Here is an 18,042-nt window from a genome sequence, read left to right on the forward strand (position 1 = left end):
TATCGGGTGAGAGAGGTGCCATGTTAATATTAGCCTCTGTACACATGAAATGCTATACTTGTAGCAAGGGCAACGGGAACAGAATTAGTTCTCTCAGTAGTCTGAAACTAAAGCAAGACATGGCAGGTTTCTCACTTTGGATTCACCCTTTTTGTTGCTTGTACTAAAGACATTATTTTACTTCCTTAGTCTAGCCTTCTCTTCTGTTTGTTATCTAGCAACTGTAAAATCTTCCGCATACTTTATTAATGGTCTGTGTGATACTTTGCATGCATGAATTCTTTCACTGCCCAAGTCATCTGATTATTTCTGTTTTTGTCTGTTTCGTCTGTCTTAATTTCCCATATCTAATTAGCTTCTTTATGTATGTGTACCAATCCCTGCATGTTTGAATGTGTGTGAATGTGTGTGGATGTTTGTGAGTGTGTGTGTATGACTTTATGAGCATGCACAAAGATAAGACTCACCGGTGAAACTGCTCAAACAAGTTCTTGGGGATGAAGCTGAGCAGGCTGTACTTGGTGGTGCTGATGCTGTTGCCCGGGTAACCCTTGCAAACGCTGTGATGCTCAGACTGGTTGGGGCCACAGCGAGCCACCACGGTCCTTCTCTTCCCCGTCAGCCGGTGGGCAGGAGGCTCCTGAGCGTCCAGCGGACTCTTGGAGGACAGAGGGGCGGCGGGAGAGTACCAGCCCCTCCCCACGTCCACGCCCACCATCTGCTGCCATCGGTGCCGGACCCAGTGGAGCCGCTCCATCGGTCGGTCCAGACCTGGAGGCCTTGGCGAGACGGTGGGGGCCTCACTCCAGGCCACTGGAAGAGCAAAGCAGAGCCTGTGGTGGGGCTCATACAGCTGTGCTGCACCTACACGAACACACACACACACACACACAGAGCGTCACAATGCAAAACATACGTACGTCCCATATATCAAGTAGGAAAACATAATATAGATCATTCGGTAACACTTTCTATGAAGGTTGTATTTATAACGCCCTATGAATGCATTCATAATGTTTTATAAGGTGTCTATAAAGCATTGTAATGCTCATTATTACCATCTATATGTATTCACAAGTCGTCATAACCAACTTCATGATGCATTATGACAGCTAATTATGAATGATTATAATTTTAAATTAATCTGAATAATGCATTATAAATGTGTCAAGATCTGCCTACTCACTTGTCAGTTTTATGATGCATCATAACTACTTTGCTTTGTTAAATGCGTATAGTGATGCATAAAGAGTTTTTACTTTTACTGTAGTCCTATATATATCTATAAGTATATGTAAAGTGATAATAATTTATACATCTCCATACAGCACAGAATTATAAACAGCTATGCAATATTATAAGTGTTATTTGTCAGCTCTAAGTAAAGTGACAAGAATATGACCCTATTATTGACAGATATAAGTTCACTGAGTAATTAAAGGGTGCAATGAACTAAGTACCGAGTCTAGCATCTTTACCCCATATGCACAATATTATAAATTACTGTTAATGTCATAGGTGTTATTTGTCAGCTTTAGGTAAAGTAGAGCAAATGAGGTGTTGTTATAAATAGATATAAGGTTATTATAAACAAATATGAGGTACAATGAAATGAGAGCCTGGACAGTAAAGACAAAAGGAATGATTTTAAGTTCACTTTATTTTCATTTAAACTAACACACATAATCAAACTGATTATCAATGCTCTGAGCACATTACACAAACACAAAAAAGTGGCATGACACGGTCCTATATTTTGTGGTGGTGGTTATGTAAGGGATAATGCCCGACGAGGTGTCCATTATCAGAAATAAATGGACGACGCGGAGGCGTGAACTGTCCGACGCGAAGCGCGAAGGCGTTATAAATACAACCTACATAGAAAGTGTTACAGATAATTCTGTGTACATTTCAGAATTATGAGACATAGTTAGCAATGAATGAGTGAAATAATTTCTTCCCTATAATCTATAATGTTTAATTTTATTTATTTATTTACTTTTTTTTGGGGGGGGGGGGGTTATTCAGCAATTACATAATGACATTTCACATGTTTCATCTGGTTACATCAACAATACCATTAGTCAGAAAATAGGTTTTGGAGTCATAAATACAGTATGTAACTGATTTGACATTCCACATTCTGAATAAGTGTGACCATAAAGTCGCCTCATGACCTTACAGGTTCAATTACATTTCTCATAGAACACAGGATGATCTCATTGGATGAGGTCAGAATGACCTGTTCAAAGTCATTCTCAAAACCCCAAAACCCAGAATAGACCGAACAGTATAGAGTTCTGAGACATGGCAGCTGGCTTGGCTACATTTTACCAGTTTACCAGTGCTATTTGGTAGCCTACAAGCGTTATTTTTCTGTGACTATTCTGTACATTCATCTGCCCAACAGTGCCTCTTCTTCCACAGGAAGCTGAGGTGGTCAAAACTGCCCCAGAGACTCATGGTCAACTTTTACCACTGTGCAGTGGAGAGTGTGTTGACCTACGGGTTACTGGTGTGGTACTGGTGAGAGCTGCAGGGAAGATCATTGGGGTCATTCCTGTCACATATCAAACTATTTAAAGTCTTGTTTTACCGTTATGAATGGATTCAGCTCACTCGCGATTCAAAACGATGGGTGCATTTCATAGCACTCGGTCAACTGTTACTATTATTTTAAGTTCTTACCAGGGATACTATTCTGATTCATAATTTATGCCCGCTCCTGGCGCAACACATGCAGGTTTAAATGGTGCATATTAAGTTAGCCATAATACTTTTCGCTTTGGTGCATATTAAGTTAGCCATAATAACTTTCGCTTTTGAGATAGACATAATGTTACACTCAGACATGTGCTCAGATGGTGCACTCCGCTCCTGATGCACATAAAGATTACCAAAATTTAGCACCGTTCGATTTCACGTGAACCAATACTCGGTAATACCGACGTGATTTGGTCGGTACCGGTAAAACTACAGGGGTCGTTACCCAACCCTAATCATACAGAAGCTCGGTGTCCGGGCCATCCCACTGCCCCATTCACTCCCAGAGACGCCGGGCTTATTTGGAAATTACGATTTTGGGGCGTTTGTCCAATAAACATCTAGCTTTTCTGCACTGAAATCTGAAGTGCCATTGAAAGTCTAGTGAAACCGAGCGTCTATGGGGTTTTTGATGGATTGTGCAGTCACAGCAATGCATTAGGGGCGGGAAGTTACGATAGATGACCAGTAAAACCGTTTTTTGCATGTTCCAGTTGGAATAGTAGGCTAATGTAATACAGTAGTATTTGATTACATTTTCTGTGATATTTTAGGAGGCTGAGCTTCCCCTGTAATCTCTGCAATCGTCTCTGGCCATGTGAAACTGTGTTTTGAGAAGCAGTGCTTTTGGTACACCTTTTGAGGAACTGAGATTGCTGTTACTTCTGCAAAACTCTTAGAGCTTATTTACCTCTAAGTTACACTACTACAACTCTCTCACATCTAAGTACTCTTATGATGGCATGGTCCTACTGTAAAACCTGATGGTTTAGGTGGGCTTGACAATTCAATTTGCATGTTGTTGTTGTCTATTCTACAGAATTCTGCACTATTTGAGTAACTTCTTGAAATCCAACACATCAGCCGTCCTTCCATTCTAAAACATTTGCCTGATAAAGACTGAGGCTGTTGATATATCCCTTATGACTAATTATAAAAAGCCTTAGGATCGAATTCCGCAAGACCAGCATTGTATTGTTCAATATTCATTGCCTTGGGGGATCTTTTGTGTCCATGTGATCGTCACAGGGAAGCAAGCAAGAAGGGAAGTTTTATTAGATCACCATCTCATGTATTAACAGTGTTGGGAGGGTTACTTTCAAAACGTATTTCGTTACAGAATACAGAATACATGCCCAAAAATGTAATCTGTAACGTATTCCATTACGTTACTCAATCTGAGTAACGTATTCTGAATACTTAGATTACTTCCGCATTGAATTGCATTTTATAAGGGTAGGAATGCGGCCATCAAATCCTGCTTATAGGCCTACTAAACAGGCCTATTCTGGTGTGTTTTTCTGTTCCAAATGGCGCAAATGGTGTTAGGCCCACATAGGAGAATGTAAAGTCAACTAAGCTACCTGATACAACTTTAAAATAGCAAGGTGACCACTAAAACTACAGCAGGCAACTAGGCTAATTAAAACAAACAAAATAAATAGGCTACTTTAAGGGCGTAGCCAGAAATTATAATTAAGGTGTGCCTGTGAGATTTTTCGGTGGCATCAACCCAGTACAAGTGAGGGGCGCATATGACAGGTGGAACGCAAATGACCTGTAAATGTAAAAATGGGCTAGGACTGTATATCAGTGCTCTCAAAATAAACGTGATCTAATCAAAAACCGCACGTTAAAATATGCTAGGCCTACTCGCAAGAATAATTCTTCAGAGGCTGCACCATATAACGTAAATGTAGATCTAATTAGAAAAAATAATAATCCATAAAGCTATTTTAAGTTAGAATAAAAAACTTAGAATGCAGTGCCTATTTTAGAGATTGGTTTTATTGTAGGTCTGAACTGGGCTTTGCTTAGGCCTATTGCGTAGCAAACTGTGTAACCGATTGGCCGAAGTAGCCTAGGCCTACTTGGGAAAATATCCTTTGAACAGACATCAGGAACCACGATCAGTGAGGAACAGGAGTTACCTCCACTTACTTTACTCCTAATTTGCTGTGCAAACAGTCATTTCAGGGTCTCCGATGACGTGTCCATAATGCGCGCTGGCTGCGTTTTGAGGCTAGTGCAAGACGGCGGGGCTTGGATTTAAACATGTAAACAATTTCATTGCTTTCAGGAGCTTTAGTTGCTTTAATTTATTTAGAGAGTGAACAAACTTATGAAACAGAGAAGTATCATCATGTAATCCATTGATTTCAACAATGTAACTGTATTCTAAATACCAACTATTTAACTTGTAACTGTATCGGAATACAGTTAGGCTACTCATAATTTGTATTCTGAATACGTAACGCCGGTACATGTATTCCGTTACTCCCCAACACTGTGTATTAATTCAGGCAACAAGCGGAGGCCAATGATCTCCTGGTAGTTGAGTCTCTCTCTCTCTCTCTCTCTCTCTCTCTCTCTCTCTCTCTCTCTCTCTCATTCCAGGGGCACCACTTAAGATCTGTGCTTGAGCACTGGGGAGATCATGTGAGGCTAGGCCATGGTGCCCAAGTGTGTTTGTGTGCTGTGGGACCCGAAACTCCTCACCGTGGTCTACTGTAAATGTTACAAAATGAAAGTAGCGAGGCAAGAGAGTGAGAGAGTCTGTGCACATGTGTTAGTCTCCTATTAAGTGAATATGTATCAGCTAATCACTAATCATGTAACATCTGTTTGTAAACATACAGCTGTATCCTCTCCACAAATATTCTGTCCTATATGAAATCCAATGTCTGCCTTCAGCTCATTTAAGTTCTCTAGAACATACCTCTCCACATAGTGAAAAATTCTTGGAGCTCTCTGGCACACACTTGTACTCTTCTAAATCACAAAGGGTAGTCCCAATACGCTGAACAACACTCAACAACTAACAGCCTCACGTCAAGTCAAGTCAATGTTTTATTGCCAGTGCGATGGAACATCGCCTGGAATTTGGTTTAGTGCTTAGGCTCATACAGTACAGACAGACAAAACACAGTAAGACAGCGTACACAGCACAAGACATCTACACAGAGGACAGAATAAAATGCAAATGGATCAAATACAGGAGTGTCTGGAGCCCTATAGTTAATAAATTACTTACACAATAAAACAAAATAAAAAAGATAAATAAAACAAAACAGTAGTGTTAGTGCCTTAAAACCGACTCTGAGGAGGACGTAACCAGGTACTGTGCAGTGTTGAGGGCTCTACTGTCTGGGGATACTTTTGGTGAACCGTGAAGTTCTGGCTGTGATGCTTTTAATCACAAAAGCCTCATGCGAGTCATGCGACTACAGGCCTTTCCCTTACAGGCATGGCAACCTGGCCTTGACTGATCAACCAATTGTGTAGGCCTACATATATTACTTTTGAAATCCGCAGTCCCAGAACCCAAAGGGTTTCAGAGATAACCTATACTGACAACAGCAGGTATGACATTTCATGGTATTTTGCTGCAAGTTGGTCTAATAGTCTTCGCAAAGGGCTTTATGTAAAGAGAGATCACTTAAATGTTCCACCACTTTAATGAGGGTGCGTCCATTTAATGAAAAATCAGTAAACAACACCAAAAATATAATGTAAGCTGAAACACTGTTAATCCAATATAGTGTTGTGCCAGCACTTGGCTATCATTGTCACAGTAAAGCAATGTCACCTCAGGACAGAATGAGGTACACTACTATGTAGGCCATGTTATGTTTATTTAAAAGGGACCGTGCACATGCCGACATATCTTAAAAGTTGTGCCGTTTTGACTGAGACCTCCAGTCGTAACTGTACATTGATTCCCGGAGTTGTAGGTTGGGTTGGGTGGGGGATTTTAAGAGTTCAGGAACTCGAAATTCTCGAGGCAAATACCGTAGAACTTTGAAGACCAACGCTATCCACTCCGTATGAGACAAACTGTAGGCTAACGTTACAGGGGAAACATTAATTAGGCCTACTAAAAACGTATTTTAAACATTTACAGGTTGTCACTTGTCGGTATAGTAGCAGCTAACTTTAGGCCGCATGCTCACACGTTCATCTTATCGGTGTTATTTTAGGTCAGTTTCCTATTAGTTTCCTTATGCGATTTATTAGAGGATTTGCCGATTATTCGTTCCTAATTAGTTTAGCCTGTCAAACTGAACAAACAAACCGGGCATAGTTATGGCAATGCACAATCTGAATGCCTTGAGTTGTTTTAGTCATCGAAACAAACATAAAGTTAAGTGAACAAGCTATCTAACAAGTTGGACAAAGACATCTGAATCTTTGCTAAGCTTGGCTTATTCACTGTGCAAGTCTTCTGTACAAGTCACGTCCGAAAGCTAACTTCTGCGGCGATTTGACGTTGTGCCAAAATTCCCAAGTAAAAAAGTCAGACACACATATGCATAGTCTGTTTGCATTATAAACGTTAGGCCTAGTATTCTACCAATCGACCACAAAAAAAGGAAAGGATGCTGTCTAAGAATGCCTAACGTTATTGACTTTTAATCAGTTTTGTTCCATGAGCTAGAACTAGCACTACAACAACAAAAAAACTAAATGAAAATCACCGTTATGCTACTTACGTTCTTAGCATCACCTCCAACCCAAGGACAGCCGCACAGTGTTATAAAGTTTAGGGTTGCAGCAACATTGTCCGGTGTTGTTTTTGTAGCCAGTTGCTTTCAGAAAAGCTCCTTCCTTCACAACGCTGTATCCGGGCTACAATGAATGGTAGTGTCTGAGTTGCGCAGATGGAGTTCAGACAAAAACCTCGCTCTTGTTGGTGAGGCAAGTTACACCTCCTCCGTAGCCTAATCGCAGTGAAGATAAGCAAGTGACATTTACAGCATCTTCGATGTTGAACTTCCGAATCGTAGGCTATATGTGGACTCTACAAAGGATGGCATTTTATTACACGAATTCAGAGCATGAAACACTAGGCCAGCATTAGCCACTGGGCCATTCTTCTTCTTAAACAGCCTAGGCTTCGCTAGGGTCTGTGTAAGGGACTGTCTGCAAATTACACGACTGTTCCCATTTGTGACAGACCTGGCAGTTAGGAATGAAAAACATAACCTGTCACAACTATTATATAGGCTAAAACTTGACTTCAACCTGGACATATCTAGTAGCAGTTTTCAGTCAATTCATTGCATGATAAAGGGAAAGATCACACAAAAAATGTAGGGTGGCTTCAAGAAAATATTTAATAAAATGTAATAAATCATCAGGAGGGCATTAGGTAAAATATTGACATAAATTCAACTAAATGACATTTCATTTAAGTAGGCTTTTCCAGTGCTAGATGTGTTAGTGCACAACATCCTCCAAAAATATGGCCTATAAGAAGTAGAGGTGGGCATATCGATCCAAATATCTATAGTATCGATACCAACATTGGTATTGGTATCGGATCAATACCAGCGTGATGGGATCAATACTTTGATTTCAGTTCACTTATACACCAATATCTCTCATCTACATTCACAATGGATTGCTCCTGTTTCACCAAGGACTAGCCTACAGTCTGCAAACACCACTCCTTTCACATCTTGCATGGCCTCTTTGCAATGTTTCTTTGTTGAAATGTTTGTAAATTATTAACAGTGGAAATCACTTAACCATTAGTGGTCATGGAAATGTATTCAAATTTAGCATATTGATGTTTCCTTCACGTCATAAATCATGACACACTGTTCTCCCCTACATAAAAGTGCTGCTTTTAGTAACACATATCGGTATCGGTAATACTGGTTCTATATTTACTTGTTATTGGATCGAAACCAAATTTCGCAGTACACACACTACTAAGGATAAAGTAGCCTAGCCTAGCCTAATACAATGTAGGAATCCATTCTGATGATACTGGACCTATTTATTAGCTGGCGACGCCTATTATAATCAACTTCATTTTCATTTCACTGAGATAGTCTGGCACCACTAACTTTTCCTTCAGCACAAAGGGTGACGGGTCAAAAAAATTCCAGTCGGTAAAATGTGTACATTTATGTACAACAAAGGTAGGCCTACATACATTGTTTCCTGACTGCCAATGCAGTTTATTATCAGTTTATAAAGGTTAGGTGAAGTAGGAAGTAACCTAGGAATCCCTGGTCAATGTGAATGGTTAGGCTGAATGTGACCAATGATTTCAAAGTTAACACAAAGCCTACACCCTTAAAGTGCTATAGTTGAAAGCGTCCCAATCATGAGATGGCAAAAAAAGAGAAGGGTAAGCTACCTGTGACAGCAATGACACATGTAATGACAATGACACATTCCGTGTCAAATCATAAGGTTGTTGCTGCACCTTCTCAGATTTTGTTCAAACTTTGTATGTATCAAGAATGGGTTCCTAAACCAAGGCCTGTAAAATATTTCTGTTCAAATCCTATGTCTTCATATTATTTTCAGCCTCTGAAATTACTTCAGTTTTACAGCTTGAAAATCACATTGTCTGGTAAGCAATGTTTGGGCATTAATATAATGAAAAGTATTATTCATAAGCAGCCCAAACTTTGTAGGGTGGAAGATACCTGTTCTCAGTATGACTGAACATTAAAAGTTTGTAAGGCATATTTGGAAAAAAGTGCAAAATGTGTGACATTATGGGTAGTATAAGCTTGTTTTTGTACGCATTTGGTATCAATCATTATTTTTTTCTCTACATATGTTTCATTAATGTTGTAAGGCCTACCAACATTTGAACTCTCCACATAATAGGTTTGAAGATTTTAGACATTAATAAAGCATTTGCAGACAAAATAATTATTGGGGATACAAAACTGAGTTTACAAGACCCTCAATATCACCAGTTTTGCACTTTTTTGGCCTCCAAGATAATGTATGAAAACATTAGAATTGAACAAAAATATTTATTTATTATATTATTTTAAATATCATATTTATTTATATATATATTTTACAGGTCTTATTTTTGTGACCTAAACATTAGGTAGACAAACTATGAGCAAAATCTGAGACGGTTACAGCAACCATTGTTCTGGATTTTGGTCTGATTTGACATGGAATGCCTCACATGCAATATCTTCTCTCTGCCCATATCTCTCCTGTGCTCTCTCTTGTCCTGGTTAAGAATCTCCAACTAGCACAGTATCTTATCTGTTTCTGCCACCTCCTGGATGATTTCCGTTCATTTCTTGATCATTTTACTCCTGCTTCATTGCCATTTCTGTCTTTCTCTCTGCCTTCTGTATGGCCGTATCGGTCTTCTGCCTCTGTCCTCCTCTCCCATCCTCCATTTTCTCAACTCTCTTGCCTGTCCATTACCTTCCTCCTTGAAAATACTCTGTTTCCTCCATTTTTGCATGGTCTTAGCCTCCTGTTCCACAATTCATCATCTCGCCCTGCAGCATGACAGACATAGGCCTACATATGTGTGAAATCTTGTACAACTAAATAGCAGTACATGGTATGATCACCATTACCACCTACCATGCAAAGAAAATAAAACACATTTCCCATGTTTTCTCCATGCCCTTATCCTGTAACTCTTTGTAGGCATCAAGTCTGTTCTCCCCTTTGTAACTCAATCAGTGGTTAACAATTCAAGACAACATGAAAAATCAGAACTGCTTAAGTACTTTAAGATCACGTTTAAGTCTGTGTATGTTTGTGTGTGGCTGTGCCTGTGTGTGTCTGTGTGTGTGTGAGAGAGAGAGACAGAGAGAGAGAGAGAAAGAGTGCAAGTGTGCACACCTATGTGCATGCATGTGTGTGCGTGTGTGACAGAGAGACTGTGGAAGTCACTGACTGACATCCCACAACAAGTTATATAACTTAATTTCAACAGTAAAGATCCTTCAACTCTCGCTCCAATCACTCAGAAACTCTTGTAATCAGAATCAGAAGCTGATCTTCATTCAATAAACCCAGGAGGATGCATACAAGGAATAGGTACCATTGTTTACACTCCATTGTTTATATGGTACTCATTAATAAATAAATATGACTTTAATTGACTTTTTTTACTTCTTATGGTGCTAACTGTGTGTGTGTGTGTGTGTGTAGAGGCACGTAGCAGGCCTATGTATATCTGTGTGTCAGTACAAACTACAAACACTATGCCACTTGTGCAGTGTCTTCAAATGGCAAAAACAAGGCAAGTCAAAAAGGGAACAACCTTATGTTAGCCTAGTTGCAGACGGTCCCTTACGCAGACCATAGCAACTAGTTCATCTCTTTTTTTCTCTAAAATGTAGCCTACAATACGGTTGTTTCCCCTTCTTGCTGCAGTGTTTTTGGTGAAGCGCCTTAATGTGTTGAACACCACCATAATAAGTGTGTAATATAATGTTACATCAGTGTTAAGTTCCATGCGTTCAGAAAAGTGTAGCTATAAGTGGCAGCAGTGGGCAAATTTTTCGCTTCCTGACATAGATTAGCCTATACTTTTAGCAGCTCTATTGTATTCTAGTCTATTTCAAAAGTAAAATACTACTAAAATGTTTTGTCGGCTCTCACTGGCACTGCGTAATTTGGAGGTATGTAAAAAAAAAGGAGTTAAGGTCATGTGACTGTCAGCTGACCATGCGGAAGTAGGCTACAGAAAATGAGACGAAATGTCTACGCTACAGTTACTGAATAAAATACCAGCTGCTGAATGTCTGAAAGTAAGTTCTGCTTCATTTGCGTTAATACTTATAAATCATTCGTGATTTTGCGACAATAGCACGATTTATATAGTAGACTAGCCTTGACTGCACGCATCAACAGAACTTCATGCACCATCTGCGTCGAAAACGCACGCTCCTAAACACTTGATGATGCTGTTTGGCTAACTGTTTTACAACGATTTTTTTTGTACAACGTATATTGATGTTAGTATATCTAACTTGTCTCGTTGGTGGCTTGGTGATCATTTAGCCTACCTCAACCTCTCATCTGATTGAGTAGCCTATGGAATAGCGACCAAAATTGCAATGCACTGTGGAATGTGGAATGTGACTTTCTTTCATCTCTGAATGGGCCAGAAGGTGTTTACGCGGCATCTGTCATAACACATTTCATGTCATGGTATTATTTTCCGATACCATGTCACACAATGTGAATAGAGATGCTAGTATAGCAACTGTTTTTCTAGGCAAGGCTATTTGACAAAAACTGCCTACTGTCTCGTGCCTGCTGTCCCACGGCACTGTCCCGTTCCACTTGTCTACTGTCCCGCGAAACTGTCCCGTGCCACTTGCCACTCACTGCTCCACGGGTTAGGAACATTTGGCATGTGCCACGGGACAGAGACACTTGGCAAATGTTCCATGGATATGGATACGGGTTAGGGTTGGAATAGTTGGCAAGTGATGCGCAACAGCCTAGGAGAGTGGCGTGGAACAGCAGACAGTGGCGCAGGACAGGCGAGTGCAACAACTAGGGCCTATACAGTATGCCTACAGTTTTTACTCCTTCTGCTACTGGATGCAAGGCACATGTTTAGAAATCGGTTTTGCACCCTGGCATGAAATTAATGGTTAAAAATGTTAAAGGTAAAAATATGTGTGTGTGTGGAGAGAAAGAGGCAATATCAGTGAAGGTGTGAACTTCATTTGCAAGTTAAGTGTGTGCATATGTGTTTGTGTGGGTGTGGGTGGCTGGGTGGTTGTGAATGTGTTTGTGAGAGAGTCAATGGGCATAGGTGTGTGTGTGTATATATAAAGAGAGAGAGAGAGAGAGAAAAGAGTGTCCAACATGGAGGGTGGACAGTGAGAATGAATGGCACATGGCACACGAAAATGAGAAAAACAGTATTATTAGACATTATTGTTTAAAAGAAAACATATAAACATATCACCCTGTGTGTTTGTAAATTTGTACATAATAGAATGCAGGTTCTGAGGTGGTCCACTATGCACATTGTAATCTGAGTACCCAGAAGTTTGCATCATGCTGAACGAACTTCTGGGCCAAAACCTTCACAACCGGAAAACAGCTACTTTCACAGATGCCCACTGATCTCACTTCCTTTGTGTTCATGGGCAAAAGTTCCTACTGAAGCCAGTGCGAAATGGCTGCCGATACAAACGTAATTGAAGCATGTTTAGAGTCGATTTTTGAAGAAATTGAAGTTCGTAACAACAGTTGCTTTAAACCTCTGCAGAAGTTATGTCTCATTTGCCTAAGCAAAGGCTAACCAGAGATGGCTACAAAGGCAAACACAAGGTCTGCCACCTCTCCACGATTGGCTATTGAAAAAAAGCTTTGTTCGAAATCAGAGACATTCCCTCCGCCCTATTTTCCCCTGAATCCAGGCGTATAGGCCTTTATCACGGCAGCTGAAGCAGGGCTGTTCAGTTTCCTGTTGGCAGGCAAACCACAGGTGTTCCTAAAAACATTAACGAGGCCTCTGGTTGAAGTAACTGTGGCCGAATCTGACACTTAATTAGAAACACCTGTGCTCACACAGGAGCAGGACTGTTCACTTCCTACTTCGGCTGCCGTGATAAAGGCCTATTCCTCTAGACTATGCACATTGTAACCCCCCCCCCTCCCTATGTCACCTCCATGGCTACAGATTTGCTTTTAAAAGTGAGCCTTTGACATCTACTTCACAACCACAAAAAAGCTTAGTCTGCCTTGTTTTTTTACCTGATTTTACCAGCCTACCGTTTCAATTTGTAGCAAACTCAGAAACACTCAAGCACCAAAATTTTCTTTCCCTTTTCTAGTTTTTGCATCGAGTGGTGGATGGCCTGTGTGGAAGGGGCTATCCGAAGAGATCGGACTATGGTGACCAGTGGACTCTGACGGAATGGTCTGAGCTACTGGAGGCCCTCTCCTCCGTCTTCAGGGTGATCGTGGGGAAGAAGTGTTCAGACACGGTAGGCATTGCGAGAGCCACGTCACTCGTGAGTGACACCTGCCTAGGTGTCTGCAGGAGGACTGTGTTGTTACATGATAATGTCTCTATATGGGTTGTGTTTGATTTACTGTGAGACAGATTATCTGTATATGTGTGTGTGTGTGTGTGGCAACTCAGGAACTGCTCTCAGTGTTGGAGGCGTCCCACGCAGAGTGCATCTCGCAGTGTGTGAAGAGCAGGCAGGAGGAGATCCAGCAGGCTCTTGTGGAAAGAACCAATGCCATCTCCAGCACCCAACTCCAGGACTTTGACTGGCAAATGAAAGTAATGGATGCAGTGTGCACTACATATACAGACATGCACACACATGCAAATTATATACATACTGATAGTAATTTTGATACCATAGATTTAATAGAGAGCCAGTCAGACCAATAGTATGAAAAATCAGGAACATAGTTTATTTACAATGATGCGCATCAAGGGAGAGACAGCATGACTTCACCTAAAGATCCATCAGCTGCTCTAACTAGACAAGGAAATAGTTAGAGTTTAAGTATCCTTCCAGGCTGACGGGAGATGGCGTTGGTCATCCCATCTCACGTGGACTACACTGAATCAGACCCTGATTAGTGGCAGCCTGGCAATCCGGAGCAGATAGCTACTGACGCAGCCATGCAGAACAGTGAAACACTGCAAAGTCATAATGTTCCTGCTTATCTCTAAACACAGTCACACAGAGATATACACAGGGACAGTACAGATATCATACAGTCATTACATAGAATCATACTTTTAGTATCAAAGTGACCTACTAATGAGAAATGCAGAACATTAAACCACATATTGGAATATTGGACATAATGCAGAACATTAAACCATATATTGGAATATTGGACATAATGTTCTATTCCACTTTCTCCACTTTGCCGGTTCAACCCCGACCAGTAGGCATGGCTGAAGTGCCCTTGAGCAAGGCACCTAACCCCTCACTGCTCCCCGAGCGCCGCTGTTGTTGCAGGCAGCTCACTAAATCACTAGTGTGTGCTTTAAAGTGGGGTCCATTAAAGATGAATGTTCAACTGTTCATCTACCTATATATATATATATACACCATCTACTCTTAACCGTTGTAACCACACAGTGTAGACACCAAAGTAGCACTCACACTCTGCTCATAAAACTTATAATATCTTTAGTACGCAACCTAAAGAAAGACGTTTTTTAGATAAAAGTAAAAGATTATAGTATAGCTTCGTTCAGCAACATACATGATAGATAGACAGATATATACTTTATTGATCCCCAAGGGGAAATTCAAACAACACCAGTAAGATGTTTCTATCAAATTTGTAAAATGTAAGATTTATTGTTTAATTCTTATGCTTGTACAATAAGGAGTGTTTCAAGGTTAAGTGATAACAGGGGCGTGATTGTTCTTTTTGTGTGTGTGTACGTAGCTGGCCTTATCAAGTGATAAGTTGTCGTTTCTGCACACACCTCTCCTCAACCTCACACTGGACATGAAGGAGAATGGAAAACCACGGCCTATTACCATAGAGATGAACCGAGAGGAGTTACAGACTCTCATTAGTGCCATGGAGGCCGCTAACAAGGTCAGACACACACACACACACACACAACATTTTTAAATCATGTATCCACTCATAACACTAATTGACTTTATTCAGGGTAAGGATACACACATACTCATGAACATGCACACACACACACGCACACGCACACACACACACACACACACACACACACACACACACACACAGAACACACACACATACCTGTAGGTAAGGGCTCAAAAAAGTAAAATGTGTGAATTACACATCATCAGCTCACTTGGCACTTCATACTCACTCACTCAGTCCACATTCTCACAGGTGGTACTGCAGCTGAAGTGAGCTCTTGCAGTGAGTCACCATGACAATTGAGACATCTCCCCACTGGTGGCCGGAGGGATGACATCATCATCGTGGGACGGCAGCCAGCGGAGAGCAGTGGAGAGCTTCAGCACTGTAACACAGGCCTCCAGTCCTGCAGCCAGTAGCTTTCCCTGGCTCTCACTCGAACACACAGACAGACCGATCTCAACAGCCTCATGACCTAATTAGTTTTAACAGAACATTGTAGAAAGTGTGTGTGTGTGTGTGTGTGGTGTGTGTGTGTGTGTGCGTGCGCAGTTTGTTAAACATACAGAGGGTTTGAAAGATGTCTGTGCAGAGAACGTGTACAAAATTGTAAGTGTTCGAGTGTTTTTTTCCTGTTCAATGTTTTTGTAATTGCTGAAAATGTTTTTTTTTTTTTTTGTGAAGCATATAATAAATGAAATGTCCCTCATCAGAATATTCTCTTCAGTGTTGGGCACGTCTCACCCTCTCAACTGGCATTTCAAAAGAGTTGATGAATATTCTCACACAGGAGATGCTCCAACAAGGACCTCTCATGGTCACACACACACACACGAACGCATGCTCACGCTGCGACGCAGCTCAATGCAGCTGGCTGCATCCTCAGACTGCGAGGACACGGTAACTATGGTAACTGCATGGCTCTAGTCTCCTGGTTACGTGAGGTTCTGTGTCCTTGCCAAACTGGAGTCTGAGAGGAACAGCTCGGGACCTCGCTGCCTCCCTCCAGCAGTGTGCCTGGCCCAGGTTGGCTCTTATTAGCTCATTATGCAACAATGTCGCTTAAATAACGTTAAATAACGAAGTTTAGAAGAGAAGGATGATAATTATTAGGTGTTGGAGCACATGAAGAAATTCACAGGGGGTCTATTTTAGAATATTGAAGTCCTTATTTTATTCATATTTGATAAGAGGCAGTTATGTGAAAAACTACACAGAGAGGCTTTGGTTCCATATGTGGCTGTGAGGCATCTGCCATGGTCACGTTACTTCATACTTCTTAGTGACTCATACATTACTGTACATCGATGACACACAGATTCAGTCATATATGAAATGATTTCCAACAAGCCATATCATAATACCATGATATATATGGCACATATTCACATGTCACGGTAATGACCAAGTAATAACCAATGTCCCTATGGCTCAATGCAAGGGCATGCAATTACCTGACGTGGCCACTGGAGGGCCTTCGTGCACAGAGGTCAGAGGACCTGATGGGGCAGTGTAATCATTTGAAGAGCTGGTAAGTGAAAATGAGCAGGGAAAAGTTGCACACGGTGTGTAAGGTATGTTCTAAAGTGAATCTTAAGATGGTGGAAAAACAAATCAGCTTGTCTGTCATTTTTTATGTACACTTTTTAATGTTCAAATTGTAATTCATTGTATCGTATGGTATACCATACTGGAGTAGATGACAGAAAAACACGTTTGGCTGAAGCTGGTGTGTGATACTCAGACAGGCCAGGGACATTTGGGAACAGCTTGTGGCAAATCCTTTGGGCAGATAATAATTAGACAGGAGAACAGGAGAAGGAGGTCGGTGAGAGAGAGGATCAGTCAACTCAGCACTTTTCATAAGACTTCATGTTCTGAATGGTGTGCTTGATTTTCTACAATCTTTTAGCTAACTTAAAATTCCATGAGGACTGTGTGTGTGCAGGTGGATGGGTGTGGAGTTACACCTGTTCATTTAATTGCTCATTTAGGGTAAGGGATAAGCACTCTACAGTTTCATATTTCACTGGAGGGAAATTGATTGTAATTTGCAAAGGTGAAATCATTTGAATCAAACATTATGGAAAAACATCTTCCAATCAAGCAATGGCCAGATCAGGGGTTTCTGTGCCCTGCAACAATTTTATTTGCATCGGTGCTGCATTCAGGATGTGGTGGATAAATATAATTGAATCCGACATTTAGTGGATTTCAAACCTGTGTCTCTAAAAAAACACCTGAATGCTCTTGTGGTAAATGTCGCTATTTGAGACTTTGTAATGGTAAGGCATTACTGTATCTGTGAAGCCTGTGTATCATGTGATTATATGAAGCCCAGCAGGCCTATTGTATAGTCTTGAGGACAAATGGATTATGACTTACAGTATGTTCTATACAGAAGTGACAAAAGGCAAAAATAGCCTAAGGTAAAATCCATGGCATGTTTCAGGGGGGAAATATCATAAAGGCCTAAGGCAGTACATGTAATGAATGCTAAAGGGTGAAAGACATGGCACAGACAGGGCAAATCACATTGTTTGAGAGACTTGAGTAAAACAATGCAAAATTGGCAGTGAACATAATTCATTATGAGAAAAACAGCCACAATTATAACCTTGATAATCTAACCTAAGGAATTGTGATATGTGTTTATCTTGAATATGCATAGTCAGTGATGCATTTAGCCTGTTTCGTTTTTTTGTTGTTTGAAACAAGTCAGCTGTGACTTCCTCTGTTATGATTGAAAGAATGTGCTTTGTTGTTCATTTTCTAATACTGAAACATGACAAAGATACACGGTTATGGTACTTGGCACACATGAGGGAATGGGGATGACTAGAAGCCACTCATCATACCTGAGCCACAGTTTCCGCAGTCTGAGATGGGGAAGGATGATGGTATGCTGGT

At 40.8% G+C, this 18,042-nt stretch overlaps 2 protein-coding genes across 2 annotated transcripts in view; one reads left to right on the forward strand and one right to left on the reverse strand.

The window, feature by feature from the left end:
- Positions 1-7,651, reverse strand: part of atp10d (ATPase phospholipid transporting 10D) — a 31,839-nt gene extending 24,188 nt beyond the window's left edge. The window contains exons 1-2 of the mRNA XM_076300743.1: positions 7,257-7,651; positions 468-864 (exon numbers count right to left, since the gene is read on the reverse strand). Of these exons, the coding sequence (XP_076156858.1) occupies positions 468-757 (290 nt within the window). The 5' untranslated portion in view covers positions 758-864; positions 7,257-7,651. The remainder of the gene's footprint in view (positions 1-467; positions 865-7,256) is intronic.
- Positions 7,652-11,186: 3,535 nt separating this feature from the next.
- commd8 (COMM domain containing 8) lies at positions 11,187-15,884 on the forward strand. The gene is made up of 5 exons (XM_076299906.1): positions 11,187-11,306; positions 13,356-13,508; positions 13,667-13,813; positions 14,950-15,105; positions 15,385-15,884. Exons 1-5 carry the CDS (start codon positions 11,256-11,258, stop codon positions 15,403-15,405), a joined length of 528 nt encoding a protein of 175 aa, XP_076156021.1. The 5' UTR covers positions 11,187-11,255; the 3' UTR covers positions 15,406-15,884.
- Positions 15,885-18,042: the final 2,158 nt, after the last annotated feature.

The sequence above is a fragment of the Alosa pseudoharengus genome, unplaced genomic scaffold, assembly GCF_046254945.1.
Source record: "Alosa pseudoharengus isolate Yale_2024_CS ecotype anadromous, Long Island Sound unplaced genomic scaffold, YU_APseudo_1.1 YU_APseudo_1.1_scf_22, whole genome shotgun sequence".
In the NCBI taxonomy this organism is placed as follows: Eukaryota; Metazoa; Chordata; class Actinopteri; order Clupeiformes; family Clupeidae; genus Alosa; species Alosa pseudoharengus.

Coding starts and splice junctions, on each gene's coding strand:
- commd8 (XM_076299906.1), top strand. CDS start 11,256: ATGTCTACGCTACAGTTACTGAATAAAATACCAGCTGCTGAATGTCTG. Junction 13,509..13,666: donor GGAAGAAGTGTTCAGACACG/GTAGGCATTGCG, acceptor GTGGCAACTCAG/GAACTGCTCTCAGTGTTGGA. Junction 15,106..15,384: donor CCATGGAGGCCGCTAACAAG/GTCAGACACACA, acceptor ACATTCTCACAG/GTGGTACTGCAGCTGAAGTG.